This window comes from Nothoprocta perdicaria, unplaced genomic scaffold, assembly GCF_003342845.1.
Source record: "Nothoprocta perdicaria isolate Ctin4 unplaced genomic scaffold, notPer1 scaffold_22, whole genome shotgun sequence".
Lineage (NCBI taxonomy): Eukaryota > Metazoa > Chordata > Aves > Tinamiformes > Tinamidae > Nothoprocta > Nothoprocta perdicaria.
In genome coordinates, this window is record NW_020455415.1 from 4707349 (window position 1) to 4724239 (window position 16891).

At 44.0% G+C, this 16891-nt stretch overlaps 1 protein-coding gene and 1 long non-coding RNA gene across 5 annotated transcripts; both read left to right on the plus strand.

Moving 5' to 3' along the window:
• The first annotated feature begins 5715 nt into the window (after window positions 1-5715).
• On the plus strand, window positions 5716-11031 carry LOC112947067 (CD48 antigen-like). 3 transcript variants are annotated; one of them, XM_026039075.1, is made up of 7 exons: window positions 5716-5762; window positions 7110-7181; window positions 7715-8059; window positions 8680-8952; window positions 9115-9231; window positions 9933-10034; window positions 10701-11031. In XM_026039075.1, exons 2-7 carry the CDS (start codon window positions 7163-7165, stop codon window positions 10829-10831), a joined length of 987 nt encoding a protein of 328 aa, XP_025894860.1. In that variant the 5' UTR covers window positions 5716-5762; window positions 7110-7162; the 3' UTR covers window positions 10832-11031. The 3 variants fall into 3 exon arrangements, 2 of the variants coding, with proteins under 2 accessions (XP_025894860.1, XP_025894859.1); XR_003249327.1 differs by lacking the exon at window positions 5716-5762 and adding an exon at window positions 6244-6312 and having other exon boundaries at window positions 7738-8059; XM_026039074.1 differs by lacking the exon at window positions 5716-5762 and adding an exon at window positions 6244-6312.
• Window positions 11032-13132: 2101 nt separating this feature from the next.
• LOC112947127 lies at window positions 13133-16682 on the plus strand. Of its 2 annotated transcripts, XR_003249347.1 has the most exons (3): window positions 13133-13379; window positions 14725-14801; window positions 14922-16682. It is a non-coding gene; the product is annotated as an uncharacterized LOC112947127 (long non-coding RNA). The 2 variants fall into 2 exon arrangements; XR_003249346.1 differs by having other exon boundaries at window positions 14725-16682.
• Window positions 16683-16891: the final 209 nt, after the last annotated feature.

Consider the following 16891-nt stretch of genomic DNA (forward strand, 5'->3'; position numbering starts at 1 on the left):
TTATTACCTGATTTCATTCAAATCACCTTCACCTGAGGCCAAGTTAATGTTTTGGCACACAATATTAAAAAAAGAAAGATATACAGCAGATTTAATAAAAATTGGAAATTCAGAAAGTTCAGCAAAGGGCAAGTCTGCACCCTTTTAAGCAGCTGCATTGCTGCAAAATCTGATGTTGTCAAGAGTTTGGACACATAGAATTGTTTCTTTCAAAATATACCTGCTTGTTCCTTCCCTAAGCTTATTCAGGACATAGTTCTTTCACKTCTTGTGAGTCCTTAAACACGAAAGCGTCACCACAAGCGAACCTTGTGTCTCCTATTAATATGCACATTACTAAAATACTTCCTTCTGCAGGTGTGAGAACAAATGTGCTTCTGGAGAAATGCTTTGTCCAGAAAACATTTCAAAACAAAGTTTTTTTCTTAACAAAATTTAGATCCTGCTCTATCCCTGTACTACAGGGAGAATTTCTCACTCTGAGAGCTTAGTGGGACTGTGAGCCCTGAGAGATGGAGCTGGCTAGATAAATTTTGGGATCAAAGAGTGTAGTTTTCTTGATCTGAATAATGTTACACCTGCCCAAGCAAAGGTTTCTTTTGCCCTAAGCAGAACAAGACCCTGATAATACAGAGCTTATTCAACACAAGTGCACCCAACAGCAAGAGCAGAAGCCATTTCCTGCAATGAGAGGCAACGCGGGAGATGCGACAGCCCTTGACACACCGGGTCACGTAGCCCCCTTGTCAGAGCGCTCAGCTGCAGCCCTTCAAGAGCTCAAGCAAAGCCACAGCCAAGGTTCTGCTTTAGCTCGTGCAACCCTTGCTTCCTGTCCTGGTGGCCTTCACACTGTGAAGAAATGGGCTCGCTTTGGTGTTTGTACCAATATGTGACTTCCTATGTATTCAATGCAGAGCAAGCAACCTGTTGTCCAGGACTGTATCCCAGTCTCTCTCATTTCTGCACCTCAGCAACATTTCAGACCCAAATCCTGCTCCTACGTACTCAAGGGAATGATCTCCCATAAACTTTGAGGTTTCCCCAGATGTGGAGAGTGAAAAAAAACAGCCTTGAGCTTCTAAATATCCAGAGCAGCAGCAAAAATTGCTTTTGTGGCATTGACACTCTCTCGTTTTTGCTTCAGCTTCGAGGCTGTTGATGTTCAAGTGCAGCACTGTGGAGCATGGGACTCTGGAGACTCTGTGTCAGGCTGCGAGATGCTGACATTTGCTTTGGACAGAAGTGCTCTTCTAACACGAATCACATGGCCAGCCCACTCATCTAAGCTAGACTGGGTTTGTGGCTTGCAAACTGGGCTACCCTTGAACGAACGCGGGCTGGAACAACTTCATGTCATGTGCGCCAACTGCTGCTGCACACGCAAGGAGCCAGAGTGAAGGTGCCCCAAAATACCGCTCCCAAGTGACCACGGTGTGGAGATCCCGTCCTCTGCACCATTCCCATTTACAGATCTGCAGTGGCTTGCAATGCTGATGGGGCTGCCCTGCTGGGCAGCAGTGCCAGGCTGGTCTCTTTGCTGATGCAGATGAAGCCTGCACACTGTACTGTGTCCTTCCTGTCCCATGTTCTTGCAGAGGAGGCTCCTTCATCTGCTTTCCTTCTGATCCCATCAGGATGGGCCATACAGGACTCGGCCCTTTGCTCTTGAAAAACATGCCTTCTCCTTCAAGATATTTTTCTAAAAGCTTTTTTTTTTCCTAACACATCAGTAAGAGCAGCTGCTTGTCCACAGCTGCGAGGGCAGAGATGCTAACCCGATATCAGCATCATGGTGAACTCTGCAAGTACAAGACAAGCGCGACCCACACATGTACAACACCCAGAATAGCCCATGCGGTGAAAAACGTGTTGTTCTGAGCACAGGCATTGTACGCTTGCAGGGCCGGAGCTCAAGCAGCAACTTTCCATTTTCTCTTTTAAAATACGACTTACTCTGTCCTTCCACTTTAAGAAACATGTTTGTTGGTTACATTTTATTGTTTTTGGAAAATTTACTGTGTACTTGGCAAACTGAAGGAGTAATCAAATATTGAAAAAGAAAAAATAAATCAATTATCAATGGGATTTCTTTCCTATTTCAGCTTAGTATTTGGGTTTATATTAGCAATTTCTCCAAGAAGCAGAGCTGCTGTAAGTTTGCTTGCAGATGACAAAATGTTGCTGAAACAACATTGTAAAGCAAATTTTTAGCCAGGAAAACTTCTAGCACAAACGCCTTTGATAAATCCCTGAAGTAGAGGATGAAATAAATTGCTCTGGAGTCAGTAGCATCTTGCTAGTTCAATGGGACAGCAAGTAATTGACATGGCATTAGCTAAAGCACTAAATAAATCTATGTTTATGAAATTTTAAAATGCAATTTGGGTGCAAATAGGTGATTTCCCTCCTGCTGCTGCATCACCAGGCAGGTTCATGGCAGGTTGCCTGGACTTTTTAAGCAAAATGCCAATAGCGACCCCAGACAAATAACACCTGTGTGGCTGGGATGGTGCTTGTACTGCTCTGTGAGTAAGCTGTACCTTTGTTTAAACCAACAGAACATGTCATTCATCCCAGCACGTGTTTGTGATGTTTTAGAGATGCTCCTTGTCACTTCCACATCCCCTTATTCTGGGTTCTTTTCTGCATTGCTCAAGGGACAGCTTTATGTGCAAATCCATGGGAAATGGCTCATCTTCAATGACACAGGGCCGCCTACCTGAAGATGAATGGTCAAAGGGGTTGCAAAGAGGCAAAACGTGAAGCTGCAGAGACTCTCCCCACAGAGGCTGGAAGCTGAGCTGAACCACATCGAGCCTGTTGCCTTTCCCCTGCCGAACACCCTGTAGTCCTGCAGCCAGCAGGAAGGCAGCCACAGTCCTGCAGCCTCTACGACATCCCCTGGGATCCTTGAGCACTTCTTAAAACTCCCGCTGTCATGTGAACATTCAGAAATGTATGACAGGAGAGGGTGTTTCTCTTTTAATAGTCAGATTTGACACCTCATACATGTGAAAAAGCTGAGGAAACAGAACAAAACCAAGTGAAAGAAAATCTCACTTATAGAATGAAATCACACAATTTTGGACGCTTAGCTAATGGTTTCTGAGTGCTTGAGGACAACAGTGTTGCCTTTATTGCTCTGTTCACCCAGACAGCCATCTAAGAGAGAGCAGAAGTGTGAGGAGCTGGCAAGAAACCCATTACAAATGGCAAAACATTATGAAGACTGAACATGCACGGACATGCCAATTTAACTCCAGGTTTTCCTGATGCCTCCTTCTTGTGTTCGAAGCAGCAGCAGCACACTAAGAGATTATGGGACCGGAAAAAACAGGGATGCAGAGACTACATCCAGCACCACTGAGATGAAAGAGCAACCTGAAAGATATATCAKCTTGCTCTACAGAAGAGGTCATTTGTATCAGTGGGCGAATTAYTGCTCGCCACTGCTTTCTGATTTGCAAAGTGACCTCGAGCAGGTCACCGTGGCACTGTGGATATGTTGTGCAGAGGTGCTGGGGACCCAGAGCTTTCCTTGCACCAGCACAAGTTCGTTGCAGGCCTATTCCTGCTGCGCTAGGCCATAGAACAGAGAGCAGGCCTGGCCAAGGCCAGGAGATGATAATTTAGGATTCAAAGCTTAGTTTGAAATATTTGTGTATCTTCCTCCTGGTAAGCAGGCCAGAATGAGCTTCAGCTTGGGATGGAGGCGCAGGAATCAGACAACTCCAGGGTGCCATCTCCTGGAAAGCAGTGCTGCAGAGTGAGGAAAGCTCTGCTTCACGACTCTTCTAGGGGAGTGAGGAAATCAAACTAAAAAGCATTCAAATGAAAGTGAAATGCTGTTTTCTTACTGGTTTGTTTTTTTTTAAGCTCGTGTAACACCTTTGGAAGAAGGGGCAGGCAACTCGGAAAGTGTACAAGGACATTGCTAAGGTAAGTTGAGAAGTTGCCTGTGCCATATGTTCTAGGTGTCCCTGCTTGAGCAAGGGAGTTGGACTAGATGGTCTCTAAGAGGTCCCTTCCAACTTCTCTTTTTCTGTTTATTTTCCCAAGAGCTCCTTAACCATCCATGCAAGTCTCCTACCCTCTTTGTTTGACTTCTTTCTTGTAGGAATGCACTGATCATGAGCTTGGAGAAAGTGATGCTTGAATATTAGCCAACTCTCCGGAACCCCCTTTCCTTCTAGGACCCTGGCCCAGGGGATCCCTTCAAGGAGCTCCCTGAAGCGGTCAAAGTTAGCACTCTTACAGCCCAGGGTTACAATCCTACTTCATGCCCAGCTTCCTCCACTTAGGATTGTGAATTCCAACATCTCATAGTCACTGCAGCCAAGACTGTCCTCAACCCTCACATTTCCAACTAGAYCATCTCTTAGTTTCAGGTCTAGTAGTGCCCCTCTCCTTGCTGGCTTATCTACCAGGTGGTATCAAGAATCTGCAATGTTCTGCAGGAACCTTCTGGACTGTCTGCTCCTAGCTGTGTGGTTGTCTCAGTAGACATGAGGGTGTTTGAAGGCCCCCATAAGGACCAGGGCCTGTGATCATGAGGCCTCTTGCAGMTGCCTGTAGAAGACCTCATCCACTTCTTCCTGGTCAGGAGGCCGGCAGTAATCACCCACCACAGTGTCACCCTTCTTGGCCTGCCCTTTAATCCTCACCCACACGCTCTCGATCCGGTCTTCATCCTCCCGTGTGCTCAGCTCCCTACRTTCCAGTTGCTCTCTTACATAAAAATCACTGCCCCCACCTCGCCTTCCTGACCTGTCCTTCCCAAAAGCCTAAAGCCGTCCACAACCATGTTCCACGGGCAAAAGTCAACCACATGAGGTACAACAAGGCCTAGTGCTGGATGCTGTCACAACCACGCCACGCAATGCTACAGGCTTGGGGAAGAATGGCTGAAGAGCTGCGTGGCGGAGCAGGATCTGTGGGCGTTGGTCAACAGCCAGCTGAACATGAGTCTCCCTGTACTTGGGCCTGGTGAGGCTGCACCTCAAATACTGCGCCCAGTTTTGGGCTGCTCACTTGATACAGACACTGAGTGGCTGGAGCGCGTCCAAAGAAGGTGGTGAAGGGGCTGGAGTGCAGAGCTTGTAAGGCATGGCTGAGAGAGGTAGGCTWATCTAATCCAGAGATGAGGAGATTGTATTGCTCTCTACAGCTGCCTGAAGGGAGATTGTAGTGAGGCGAGGGTTGGTCCCTTCTCCAAAATAACTAGCAATAGGACAAGAGAACATGGCCTCAAGTTGCACCACGGGAGGTTTAGGTTAGATATTAGGAAATATTTCTCCACAGAAAGAGTAGTCAAGCATTGGAAGAGGCTGCCCAGGGAAGTGGTGGAGTCTCCATCCCTGGCAGAGTTAAAGAAATGTGTAGACGAGGCGCTTAAGGACATGGTTTCATGGGTATGGTGGTGATGGGATTCCGGTTGGACTTGATGGTCTTAAAAGTCCTGTCCAACCATAATGACTTTATGATTCTATGCCCCATTACATGCTGTACTTAAGTGCTTAAGTAAACTTATTTTGATTTACCAGCCGATTTACTTGCATTTCTCTTTGCAGAAGGGCAGCGGTACCGTTTAATCCCTCTGTGCTGCACGAAGGGGAGCTTGCAGCACTCAGCTGCGGCAGGGTAGGGCTGACTAGAGCTAGGAGGAGGAGTAATGCTGTCCTGAACTGCGGGACGTTGCTGCTTGCACTAACAACAGAAGAACGAACTGTTGCCTCCAGGAGRGACGGATTTGCTGCAGAAACGTAAGTCTCTTGCCGCAACATTTTGCTGTTTTTTTTTTTTTTTCCTCATCTCTACTTCAGAGATATTCAGCCAGTTTAAAGCTGCCTTGATACTAYTGGTAAGCTCTTTTTATGACAGTTATACTCCTCCCTTGGCAGCAGATATTCACATTTGCTTTGAACTGTCATTTTTTATTAGTGCTGAAGGGTTGAGAAAAAGGCTTGGATATGCTGGAGCAATTTAAGAGTTGGGCTTGCCCCAGGAGAGCAGAACCAGACCCTCTGCTGCATCTAGCTCCACTTCGCTGTTTCTGGGCTGCATTTAAACCAGGATCTGCTGTGGGTAGCAGCTTTCCCAATCTGTAGGAGGGACTTGACTTTAAGCCCACTCAGTGGAGAGCCAAGGCAGCTGGTGGAAAAAATGTGGTGATTTCCATGAAAGGAAAGAATCCTTGTGAAAAGCTCCTCCTCAACAGAATCATCTTTGTGTTTCCCTTTACACGGAGAACCTCTGGAAACTCTTTTTCCTTCTATTTTTGGAGGAGCATGGAGCTGGCAGGGACTGCCGCAGGTAAGACAGGCAGTAGAAACATGGCAAAATAACATTGCAAATTGCAAATCTGTTTTTCTTTATAGGAAAGGGGGGGAGAGGAAGARAGCAACAACAAAAGCCCAGAGAAAGGGCTAATTTACTAAATGAGGGGCAARGGGAGCTCAAAAAGACTGTAGGGAAACAAAAGCCTATTCAGTTATTGGCAAATGACTGACTAGCCACTTATCTCTCTTTGCAAATTCTGGAAAATACCGAACAAAAGCAAATAGATTTTTATACACGTTTCAGTTTATGTAGGTGGGTATAATAAGGGAGGGAACATCCACAGTTCAACTGAAATTCTCCTTTGGCAACAAGGGAGCCCTTATGCTGCCAGAGAAGCCCTGTAGTGGTAGAAAGGATGTCTGGGAGTTGCTTTTGCTGATAATTGCGTGAGGTCCCTGAATTCACATTTGCAGGACTGGCTTTTGGGGGAGAGGTGCTGAGAAGATACAGAGAAAGGATTTTGTGCGGTTTGACAGTTAGGTATTAAAGCTAGTCTAGAGACTAAAGCCTCAACTGAAAAGAAGCCCTCTCCTTGAGAATACCTCAGTCAGCGAGAGGTTTTCCATAAGGGATGAGTGCCTGTGTTAGGATCTGGCGGAGGCAAGGGAATATGAGCAGAAAGGGCTAAWGGCTAAGCCTGGGATGGAGCTGATTTGCCCATGCTGTTGCAACAAGGAGGCCTTTCTCTTAGGAAGAGGAATCATGCTGTGGGATTTATATGGATTTGAGCAGATCATAGCAAGTATCTGTATTCCTTTGCTTCTTTACAGTTTTAAATGCTTCCATATGATCCCGGTGTTCCTGTAAGAGACCRTCCTGCATAATGCAGCATCCGTGCTTGAGTACGTAGAACTTGTCTTTCCTGTACAAAGTGTATTTCAGCAGGTATTCCCAGCCAAACATTGTTTTAAGCCAACATTGTTTTGTTGGTATTCCCAGCCAACAGCAGGTATTTAAGCCAAACATCTCATTTGAAATGAGGTAGTCCTGGGCTGCATGAGAAAATGCCCTGTTTTTAAAGATTAAGACAGGCCTAGGGAACAACAACAGTGTTAAGTCCCTCATGCTTATCAATATATGCCCTCTRGAGCATCATTGCTGGCCAAATTTCAGAAATCCAGCATCTGGATGATGGATTTACCCATCGCAAAAATCCCTCCCCGAACTCAGCCTTCAAGTACTGAGATACTCAGCTCTGTGGTGCTGACACCCGCCCTCCTAGCAATGCTTTTTGCATGAACAAGAGCTGATCACTCACCTAAATCGCGCTCATCCTTGCTAGACTGATATCCGTATCCCCGCAGAGCATTTTGCCTGAGCCAGATGCCTTGGTGAAGTGTAAGACTAACTGGCTACCTCTCTTACCTCTTCTCAGTGCTGTTACTGATTTTACACCAGGCTCCCAAATGCTCAGGATCCTCAAAGAAGCTGTTTGCAGCTACTGGATCTTCGGTGCTGCTCAACTTCAACAACGTCACAGAGGTCATATGGTTCGTGCAGTGGGAGTACAAAAAAGGTCCAAAACAGGAAGGAATTGTGGATTACTTCAAGTCAGATGGAAAAACTGTGATCTATGACCACTATGAAGGCAGAGTACAATTCCATACATCCAAYGGCTCCCTTGAGCTGAGAAACGCACAAGTGAATGACAGCGGTACCTATGTGGTCACAGTCAACTTAAAGAAAGACTTAGTAAGAGAAATACTACTCCTAGTTATAGGTAAGTGAGAAAGTAGAGACTTTAATAAAGCAGACATGTAGAGTAACTATTAAAACAAACAGAAACCAGATCTGACTTTAATAAAGCAGACATGTAGAGTAACTATTAAAACAAACAGAAACCAGATCTGACTTTAATAAAGCAGACATGTAGAGTAACTATTAAAGCAAACAGAAACCAGATCTCATTCCAGCTCCGGGGAAGCAGATGGGCTTATTATAAGGTAGCCTATGATAAGCATATTTTATGGCTTTTTTTTTGTGGGTGTGTGTACTGGAAGAGCAATTTAACACTATGCTTCAGAAATGTTTACATTGAATTTGCTTTCTACAGACCGAGGTAGAAATGAAGACTGATTTTCATGAAGAAAGCATTTAGCATATAATTAACCAAAAATATATATTATCTATAGTGCATTTGAATGCAGAAATACAGACTGTAAAAGTTTATAGCAGACTACAGTTAAAGAAGATGTCTTTAGCCAATATGTACTTCTGCCAATATACATCAGCATATTTGGGTCAATTTAGGTGACAAGTTGTTAAGTGCCTAGTTTTGGAAAGTGAACTTTTAAAATAGTATGAAAAAAAGGTAATATATCCAACTCTTGTTTCTCCTAGACCCAGTGTCCAAACCTGGTTTAGAGACAGATTCAAAGCTGATTGATACACCTATCAAGTTATCTTGTGTGGTAGAGCATCTTGCCACAGTAAAAGATGTTGTTTGGAAGAAAAATGGGCGGCTGCTTCACCCAGATACCCGTTATGTGTTTTCTGAAGACCTGAGAGTTTTGCAAATACAGAATGGGCAGAAATCGGATTGTGGCTCCTACTCATGCAATGTCAGCAATGAAGTAAGCTGGGATGAAGCATCCCTGGACTTGATCGTTGATGGTAAGGGATATAGCAGAAGCTTGMACCATAGAAATCAAAATCCTGTTCCCCATGTTTATTATAATGTCTTCCTTCTCTCATCATCTTTTTTTAGCTTCTGAATGCCAATTCAATTCCTCATTTGTGAGTTTGTCGATGAGAGACAGAATTCTGTCATTGCAGGTTTGAAACCATTTCTGAAGCAAGCAGAGAAAATATCTACCGCTGCTAGTTTCTTGGCATGGGCTGCCACACTTGGTCTCTTTCTTCTGTACTTCCTATCAGGAAAAAAAAGAGTTGGTACGTTCCCTCATTCCTTCCTTCTGGTCYTGAAAAACGCCTTCTTAGTAAACACGGGTTTCATACTTGATGTAGTTGCTGCTGTTAAAAACAAATGGAGGCAGACAAATTTGCAAGTAAGAAGAGACGAAGCAAAAAGGCACGTTACTCGTTTTCTGTGAACAGCTCTGCATGCTTATTTTCATACTTATCATGTTTCTAAAACATGTGAAGTAGTCCCACCTCCCACAGCTTCAGGTCTGTTTTGATAAAGACACACTTTGGCCAGCCTTAGCCATCACACTTGGGTTTGTTAATGGTCCATTTCCTTAATTTCCTGTAGAGTCTAGTTTGCTATTGATTTTTTTTTTCCTGCAATTTTCAAATGAGATGATGTTTCTACAGCAAACACCATCTGCTTGTATTTACCTTCCTTGTCAACAGTTGCACAGCACTGGGTCAAAAGAAATCTCTTATTTTTGCCAGGAATAAAGAGCTGAGTAGAGTGCTAGMACTGGAATATGGGCCTAGTTCTGCCACAGAAGTCCAGGTCTGTAAAAGCGGCACGCTGTTCTGGATGGACAGAAGTTATTTAAATTCCCTGCTTTTGGTTCAAAAGTCCAGTGAAGTAGCTGTGTTCAGTCCTTTGTGCAATAGTCTTATCTCATGGCAAACATTTTGCTTTACGCAGGTAATAACAGTCTAATATGTTGCTTCCCTAGGAGTAGTGTCCTGGATATGGTCTTGTTTAGGCTCTCTCGTGCTGCTGTTTGGCTCCAGCCTTCTTCTGACCATTGCCACTGGTCTCTGGATACAAGAGGAAGGTAAAAATCACAATCATGTTGATTTGCAAGGGTACCAGTATCTAACGAGGAGGTAGCAAATGAAATAAAGTGATTCTTTCACCTCAGGCAAGGTGAAAGCTCCAAGAGAGTGTCTTTGGCACGGGCAGGAAGAACACCTGCTTGYACACTTAGCAGGTGAAGGGAAAGGCCCTTGGTCTTTTCTTGGCTGTTGCCAACATTACGATGGAACATTGATATGGAGAGGTTAGAAAGATGGCATTACGAACATCCAGGATAAGAGTCACCAAAGGAAAAGTATGCAGAAGATGGGTCCTTCAGTAATTCCTAAAGTGTTAGTTTTTGTATCATGGAAACCCCAGTGCATCTCTCCTCTGGGTGACAGCCAGGCATGCTGGTGTGAGGCATTTCTGCTCACAGTTAGACAGACGAGGGGTTTCAACTTTGTTCATTTGGGGTATCAAAAAGCCCTTAAATATGGTCATTAGAAAAGACATGAAAGGATGAAACAAGATGCTGCTGGCACCCCTGCTGCAGTGCCCATTTTGCACTTTGAACTTCATTTTCCATGAAGTTTTTCTGATGGGTCATCAGCTACTATGTTACATGGATGGATGTAGATCCCTGCAGAACAGAGCTCATGGTCTCCATTTTGGGGGTTTGTTTATTTGTTTTTGTTTCCTGCAGGCATTTATCCAGTCTTTCTTCTAATTCTTTTCCTTGTGGTGGGAATCATCATGATGTTAACAGTAGCTGTGATCTTAGTACTTTCCCAGGTCATACAACAATTTAAAGTACAACCATGTAAGTACACATGAACTATGCTGTGCAAGAACATGGAAGGTAGCAAACCTGGTAACAAGATGACTCTTCCTGCCCCTTGGGTTGCTTTCAACCATCTCCCATTTTGGAGGGCAAGCACACTTACCTAGTGAGCAGGAAATTGCTCAGCTTTTGATTCTTGAACAGTGCTTGTCAAGCTCAACACCATGCCTCTGGTTTGGGGGTCTTATTCTGAGGAAGTAAAAATTCTAGGAGGAGCACAATTTATGAAGTTGTCTTCCCTCTTAGGTGAAGAATTACCTCTTAGAACATTTAATGGCACTCATAATATCACAGAACCTATCATCCTTCTTTTCTTGTTTCTAGGGACCTAYGTTGTCTTCGACGTTGCTGTTCTGGGAGGAATATTGCTAAATGTGCTGCTCACCAGCCTGCTGCTGCAGGACATTCAGCATCAGCAAAGTCAGGCCACCTCTTTCCCATGTCCAAACTTAAGTTGGTTGGCTTCATAAACAGAAAGCTCCGTCAAAAACTCCCTGAATTGTATAAGGAGTGTGATACCTCATAGGCAGTTGCATTTTTTACCCAGTAGAAAATGAGGATTTCCAGTTCCCTGCCAGGCTGAAACCTGGGGCTCCCAGTCCCAGGCAGCCCCAGTCACCTCTTCTTCTAACACCAGACCTGGTTGTGACTCACCTTTCCTGCAAGGCAATTATGGTGCTGCTGTGGGTTTTTCTGGAACCACGTTGCTTATGTTTTGCAGGGGAGGATTCAGATTTGTAGCTGTCAGCTGCAGGGTTTCTATATCCCCATGTAACTGTCAAAGTGGGAGCACAGATTCCTCTTTGCTGCAGAAAAAAATCCTTGCAGAGCCTTGCAGTTGGTCAGGATGGTATTAATTCCTTCTTCTTGACTCTAGGAAAAGGATGCTCACCTGATTCTGACTGGATGTCAGCAAGAGTTATCATATCTCTTCTTTCTCTCTTCGCGTTTCTAGTCATCTTTGTGTGGTGTAAGTATGAATTAACAGGCCTGATTCTGTTACCGCTGGGACAGACTAAAAAGATAACTGCTGTCCCAGGTCATACTTCTAAATGCAAGACTTGCCTGTCCTCTCAGACAGCACAAGGGAGAAAGGTAAGTGGACAAAACATGTAGGTATCATCTTGATTAGACATACTGAGCAGCCAGCAGCAAGCGGACAGCGCAGGGAGCAGGGCCGGTGTGGAAAAGGAAGGCTGTGAGTGCTAGGAGAAGAAGAGTGGAGGAGAGGACGTGAAGATTACCAAGTGGGCTCTCATAGCACATGCACTGCGTGCTGATTTTAGCACACTGGCTGTCTTGGAGCTGTCTTTGGGGTTAACTGTGAAATATAAATCCTCTTCACTGATGAGGAAACTCCTCTCTGCAGGAAGCCGCAGCCCAAACTCCCCTGAGCTCTAAAATCTTCAGCTTCTGCTAGAATTAGAGCCCATTCTTGCTACGTAATTCCAAAAGGCTCCTCCTTCCCAATCCCATCCCTGCCCTGTCCCGCGKGGCCACCATGACTGGAGTGTGGGTGGAGAAGGGATGTGTGGGAGATGCAGGGAGACCTCAAGAAACATCAGGATGAGACAAAGGGTCTGTTTATCTCATCCCTGTCTCTGGGGCTTAAAGAAGCTGCCTATGGAAGACCATTAGAAAGGGAGTAGCATATTTCGATCCCCTCCCAGAATGACATGCTTGCAAGTTTGCTTATCCCCGGTGGATTACTTTGCCAGGAAACAGTTCTGTTTCTCCTTGAGTCCATATAAATTTTTCACAGCATTCTTGTCCTGGAGAAAGCAATTGCAAAAATATCTTAATTCTTTTGGTTTCTTCTCTATCTGCTTCCACCAGCATCTATACTGGAAAATAGCTTAAGAGCCAGTTGGTAGATAATCTATCTCTGCAGACTCATCAGGATCTTTATAGACCTCTCATAACTCTACCTCAACTGATCCTTCCTGAAGAGAATCTAAAACTTTCTATTTTTTCCTCATTTAGGATCCATTTTYTACAGTTGAGCATTTTTGTTCATCCTTCAAATATTATCCATATTTACCATCACCTTTTTGAGGAGAGAKATTTAAGATGCAGGAGAGATGAAAGCAGATGCTGTTCCATGTTGTGTTTCTTCTATCTGTGTTCAGCAAGTTAAGTTCTCTTCTAACAAAATGGAATATATTCACTTGTCTCAGAAAAGGAAATACTTAGATCAATAAGGCAATTCTAATGTTRCAAATAGAACTACTACATTTTATCATTATTTTTAAAAGTAGTCTTCTCTCTAGGCATCTAGAGAGACAATCATTCAGCAGAAGAATGATTGTCTGACATTTAGAAGAAATGCACTTTTTATTTTGTAGTTCTTGTAACCCTCTCACTCCAGAAATGCCTTGCTGCTCAATCCYTGCTGTAGGTACTTTTCCAATCAACAGACCCCATGCTAAGACAAAGCAATCATGGGCCACAATTTATCCACGTTTTTCAGATCACCAGGAAACAAAATTCCAAGAAGCACCAGGAAAAAAGCAGCAAGTTGAAAGACACCGGAAATTAATGGTACAGTTTTCCCAAGATTTGTTTTTTTTTGTTGTTGTTTTAACCAGAATTTGAAAGTGTCCTCACTGAAATTCTGTAATCCCAGGAGTCTGTTCAGATTTGTTTCAGCTTTCAGCACTTCAAAACACATAATAAAGAACGCAAAATCTTTCCTTTATAAACTCGTATTTATCGACCACACACCACGATAGGCCGTCGCCACAAACTTTTCTCTAGTTCAAGCAAGTCATTCATCTGGGGATACCATTCACGAAGACAACTGCACATCTTTAGCTAACTTCAATTTGAGAACATCCAGAAAGTATCTCTTTGCTTTCCAGGCTTATAGGGAAGACTGGGGAAGGGAATATCTTAACAGTCAAGAGTCCAAGGGGAGATGATTTAGCAAATAAAAGCAAAGTGCGTGACTGAAGAAAGACTGACTTGTTCTACCTTGCTACCTACTTCGTTGGTTTGGACCGTCCTAAAAATAATCAGGATGCAGGGATAAACATTGTTAGTAAAAGAAAATGATCAAATTGCACGATTCAACTACTGGTGTAAACCATTGTAACAAGCTTTGAAGGCATCTACATGTCCATATGGTGGACATTTGGTCTAGAAGGGTGTGAAGAACATCCATGCACACACAGACACTACCATAGCACCAGACCTCCTACAGGATCCCAACCTGTATATTGTCAAGACCTATGAAAACTTCCCCTCTGCTCCCACCACCCGTGAGGATGCTCTGTCTTCTCTGGATTGCTCTAGGCAATGCCTATAAGTAAAACACCCACAAGTCARAGCATAGGTTTTAACTTGAGGATCTCTTCTCAGTTCCCAGACACAACAGCAGCAGCTTTTGAGCAGGGGATTATAGAGTTAAATATAAACAGGACAAACAAGGGTCTTTTCTCTTTTAAACTTCCTTTAGCATCACCAGGGCAATGAATATCCATCTATCTCTGTTGCTCTGAAATAGCATCAGAGAGGTCTTCTGAGAGCACAGTGTGCTGTTTATGTGTGTGTGTGTGTATGTGTGTGTATATATATATATATGTGTATATATATTTATATATATAGATGACATTGGCCTACAGGAATAGATGAAAACATCTTCCCACCTCAGAGCCATCTCCCAGCAGTGCATGGGGAGAATCCTTACCCTGTGATGCCCAAGCGGCAGAAGTTGGACGGGGAAGGAGGCTGGTGTGTTCATCAACACACATGCCCGTTTAAGGGCAAACCATGGTGTCACTGCAACGCCTTTGTGCTATTTCTTTAGAGCAGAAAAGATGTGCAGTAGCAGTTTGTGCACAAGCGTATTTCAAACACTCACTTAATTCCTCCTTTTTGAATTCAGAAACGCCAAGAAGAAGAACATGAGGCACAGCTTTGATGGACGCAGCCTGCACAGCAGCTGTTTGCAGTAGTAGTATCGTAAGTCATATTGTGCTCTCCCATCTGTCCACATTGTTGCCCTCAATTAAGGCCCTCCCTTCTCTCTTGTGTCTCCCTGCTGTTGGTAATTGTTTGCACTCACGACCACGGCTGGTTCAGCTCCAGGAGAGGCGATTCCTCCTTGTCACTACAGCTCCTGCCCCCTCACAGCCACCGACAYCAGAATTCATGCACCGGAGACCCAAGCAGATCCAACTGAGACTCATTCCTGGTTAAAAGAATACAACCAAGAATCAGTGACTTACAGTAGAGCCTTTCCATGCTTCTGTTCCTCAGCCATAAGTGCTGCAGCCCACACAAAAGAAGAGGCAGGAATGAAGGAATGGGTGATGTGGGAAAGAAGGGGCTCCTCAGCGCAGCTTAAGCTGAACTGATGCAATGAAGACACGAAAGGGAAGYGAGGAATGTTGACCTGTAACATCTTTCTGCCTCTTCTCCCACATGACTCAGGTATTCATAAACCTCGAAAACCAGCTGCATTTCTTTTTCTTTTTTTTTTTTTTTGGTGGCTCAGTTTTCTTCTAATTTCATGAGACAAATCCAGGATGAGTCCAACTGGATCCAGAGCAAGATGTGGTTCACCAACATACATCTCCACCCCCGTCAGCATGTGTACTGCCAGTTTGCCTTCCATCTTGAAGGGGCCAATTTATATATTCACAAAAGTACCTTGATAACTTGTATCCTACTAATTTTTAATAATATTGCATATATATAACCTTTTTTAGGTAGAATACCTTATGCAGTRATACTTTCTACATATATACAACCTTTTCAGTACATCTGTTTTTTTTAACAGGCCGTTGGGCCAGCTGTTGTTGACTGCATTTTGTTCTAAGCGAACATTCCAGGAAGGGCACAAAGCCTTTTACAGCAAGTTTTGTTTGAGGAGAAACAAGGAAGCTACTAATGCGTCAYGTGCAGTGCAAACAGCTGCAGCGTAGGTGCATCGTTTCCTTATGTGCTTCATACGCTTTTATACCCGACAGTTTCTCATTCTCACCGAGGAGAATGAGATCTCACTGATGAGCTGCTGCTTCTCTTTTTACTGCTGATAGGCACATTCCGTGCTGCTGTCCTTGCTGGCCTCCACAGATGATGATCCATGCTTCCTGCTCCAGCCTTCAATGGGAAGTTCATTCCTCTAGCCTTGCTCTTTCTCGAGCAGCTTGAGCTTTCTGAGTATCAGCARACTCCACAGAGCTCCCTGGAGATCCTGGGGGATGTCCAGCTCTTTGCACCATTTTTAGAGCCTGGATCCTGCTGCCTGAGCTTGCGGCTCTCCACCTAAGTTCCTGCTTACTTTGAGCTCAACGTTCTCAGCTGAGAACATCCCTAGGCTGTTTTGGGGTTATATTTTAGGTACGCTGGTTCCTTATTCTGATCTGGTGCTCAGCCACTCACCTTGGGTTTTTCACAGCAACAGAGACGGTCCTGGGAAGCGCAGGCATGTGGGTGTTCATACAAGAGGYATCTCCATGTAGGTGGGACTGCCTYGGTTAAAGGGATCCAAGTGTAAAACATGAACGGGAACGTGTCTTGCAGCTTTGTCACTTGCTGAGTCTTGCTCACCTTTGCTTTGCATGCCACTCAGTTCATTTAGATTTTTGGCTTTATATTCCAAGGAGTGAATTTTGATAGTTTTAATGTTTTGGTTGTTTTTCTTTTTTTTTTAACTTTCTCTCTTGGGTATTTCTGTGATTGCTGCAGAGGTCAGAAAATACTTTCCCAGAGATTTTTCTTCTACTTAGAGGAAAAATACTATTTTCTTATTTGAATCCTCAGGAAATTTCAAAATCAAGGACCTGCAAGATTCTGTAACTAGTTCAGCTGATTTTATTAATAAAGACTTGTGATTTTAATTTTTTCTAATATCAATTTTCAGTCTGTTCCTTTCCTTCATTCACATGAGTAGCTTGCTTTCCAGCTTATAACTGTTTTCAAGTAGTAGCTCTGATGATGCAGGACAAAACGAGGAAGAAAAGCTAGTTCTGACCACCRTGGTGGAAGCTGCATTTTCTACAGGTACACTATAAAAAGCTTAAACCCCTGTTCTTCAAGTCACTATT